This window comes from Crocuta crocuta, unplaced genomic scaffold (assembly GCF_008692635.1).
Source record: "Crocuta crocuta isolate KB4526 unplaced genomic scaffold, BGI_CrCroc_1.0 scaffold35, whole genome shotgun sequence".
NCBI classification, from domain to species: domain Eukaryota; kingdom Metazoa; phylum Chordata; class Mammalia; order Carnivora; family Hyaenidae; genus Crocuta; species Crocuta crocuta.
Window position 1 is genome coordinate 6,882,219 of NW_027530625.1, and position 2,620 is coordinate 6,884,838.

At 57.0% G+C, this 2,620-nt stretch overlaps 1 protein-coding gene across 2 annotated transcripts in view; it reads left to right on the plus strand.

Annotated features, from left to right (window-relative positions):
* ASS1 (argininosuccinate synthase 1) overlaps positions 1 to 2,269 on the plus strand; it is a 46,243-nt gene extending 43,974 nt beyond the window's left edge. For both annotated transcript variants that reach the window (XM_077768391.1, XM_077768392.1), the window contains exons 14-15: positions 550 to 615; positions 1,988 to 2,269. In XM_077768391.1, coding sequence (XP_077624517.1) covers positions 550 to 615; positions 1,988 to 2,033 — 112 coding nt within the window. In that variant the 3' untranslated portion in view covers positions 2,034 to 2,269. The remainder of the gene's footprint in view (positions 1 to 549; positions 616 to 1,987) is intronic.
* Positions 2,270 to 2,620: the final 351 nt, after the last annotated feature.

Here is a 2,620-nt window from a genome sequence, read left to right on the forward strand (position 1 = left end):
ACTGGAAACAGCAGTGCTTGACCAAGTGCTTTTCGTGGCCAGCTGGCCTGGGGCAGGCGTCAGGTTTGTGGATGGATTAGACAAGGTCTTGCTGGCAGCCTCCCTGCACCAAGAGCTTGAGAGGCGCCGCCACAAATCCGAGGCTGACCCACGTCCACACCCGGGCCTTCGGGCCACGGGATGCCATCAGCTGTCGTGGGAGGCTCCTCGCGGAGTCCCGCCACCACAGCCCTGAAGGCAGAGCTGGCTGGGCCAGTTCTCTGGTTCATGGGAGGGTTGCACCAGGCTGGGGCTGGCTGAGCTGGGACCCTCCCTGCCCATCCATGGAGCAGGGATGAGGTGCCCTGCTGGGCAGCCACAGCCACAGCCCCTGGCCCACAGTAGGGCTCTGGAATTGGACAGAGATGCAGTGAGAAGCCCAGGTTTGGGCCAGCACGGCAGAAATACTTAGGTATCTGGGAGCCCAAGCCGCGCCTGGGCCCAGAGATCCTCTGACATGGGAAGCAAAGTCTGGGGCCGTGCGGACAGGCTTCTATTCTCTCTTTGCAGCATGAACGTGCAGGGCGACTATGAGCCAATTGATGCCACCGGCTTCATCAATATCAACTCCCTCAGGTGAGCAGCTCTGGGCCCGGATGGGTCCTCAGACACCCGCTCCCCCCCCCAGGTGTGGGCATCAGGCGTTAATGGGACCTCAGCTGCCCTTGACAGCTGCCCTGCCCTAGGCAAGCCCCACCTTCCCGTCCCTCTGCTACCGCATCTTCAAGTGCCTGCTTTGGGCACAGCCAAGAGCCACAGAGGGCCCTGGGTACCTGGGTTCCATGTTTCTGGGGGCTGCCCGTTGCCTCTGACATCACCCCCACCCTCTCCAGCTGAAAGAAGGACTCCACTGGGAGCCCCTTGCCTGGGTGGGTTAGAAGGGAGATGACAGAGAGGTTTGGAAAGGAGCCTCAGAAAGTCACCAGACCAGAAGGCACCCGGTGCCTACACGTCACCAGACCCAAGCTTCAGGTATAACTGGAAACTACCCGGGGCCACGTGGATCCCTGTGGCGTGTGTCATCTGAAGACACTCAGGCCTGGGTTCAAATCCTGGCTTTGCGGTATGGTCTCAGACCCCTTCCAGAACCACCAGGAAGCATGTGGCCTCATTGACCATGGCCACCACCTCACAGGCGAGGCGTTTTGTAGGAGTCCTCAGAAATCAAGTCCTCGGCCCAGACCCTGGCCTGTGGGACGAGCACAGCAACTGGTACCATGTGCTCCGCCCCAGGGGTGTGGGGGAGGAGGCATGTGCACAAGGGCAAACAGGGTCATTTATTACCAACGGTCACCACTCCCAGGCACCCTCCTAACTAGTCTCAGTTAATTCTTACACAAAGTCGCAACTCCAGAAACAGGCCCAGAGTGGTTAAGTAACCTGCCCGCAGTCACACAGCTAGGACGTCACCGAGCTGAGTCCAGAAGGTGTGTCGGTCCAGCCCCGGGTTCCTAGCCACCGACTTCCTTCTCTCGGGCTGGGCACAGAGCCACCATTTTCTCCCAAAGCCAGGCTCTTGTCCCTGGTGCCGAGATGGAGGGAGGCGTTGAATCCAGCCTGACCTTCCCGGGCGCTCTCAGCTCCCGCAATCACCTCCGCCGCCCCGCCTCCCTCGCCCTCTGTATTTTATGACTATAAATCCTTTTCAGTGGCTCCAAACACATCGGGTTTTCATAATGGCCTCTTCATCTCTTCCATTGCCAGTTAAATGCTTTGTCTTCAACAATGCCAAGCAATGTTTTCCCCCAAAGATAAATTAATTACATTATCTGATTGGAGGGCAGGAGGGGCCAGGGCAGGAGTGGGAGAAAAAAGACAACTTCACACACATCTTAACAAGCAGCTGCCCCCCGCCCCCCCCCACCGGGGTTGGGCCTGAATTAATTGAACCGAGTGCATGTTGTTATTGTTAATTTACATTTTTCTTTGTTTTGAATCTGGTTTACAGGCTGAAGGAATATCATCGCCTCCAGAGCAAGGTCACTGCCAAATAGACCGGTTGACAATGAGGAGCTGGGCCTCCTCGTTTGCCCATCTCCCAAGTACAGGCGCTAATTGTTGTGATAATTTGTAATTGTGACTTGTTCTCCCCGGCTGGCAGCCTGGTGGGGGTGCCAGCCCCCAGCTTTGTTCCCGGCTCCCCTGCAGCCTGTGGAAGTGGGCATGGAGGCGAAGGGGGGCGTGGCTGCACTGGGGAGATGTAAAATGACAATTAAAAAAAGATACATTAGTCTTTTGTTTCTTTATTTCTGCAGAGAGAGGATGTGTGTGTGTAGTCAGTCATGCTCTTCTTAGACCAACCTTTGTGCTGATTTAAGGGCCGCCAAAGCCACCTTTGACCGGGGACCCTGTTAATCTGGAAGGATCGGACCAACTCTCCGGCAAAAAAAAAACAAAACAGGGAATCCAGATGTGGGCCCCTGTGTCAGCCTGGCATTTTGTCACCGACTGTGGCCCCGTGCCATGTCACAGGGAACCAGGGAGAGTTTGGGTGACACCTGGGGAGCTGTCGCGCCCACAGCCCACAGGGAACAGACCAGAACGGCGGCCATGACTGCCCGCAGGAGGCTCCCCGACCATA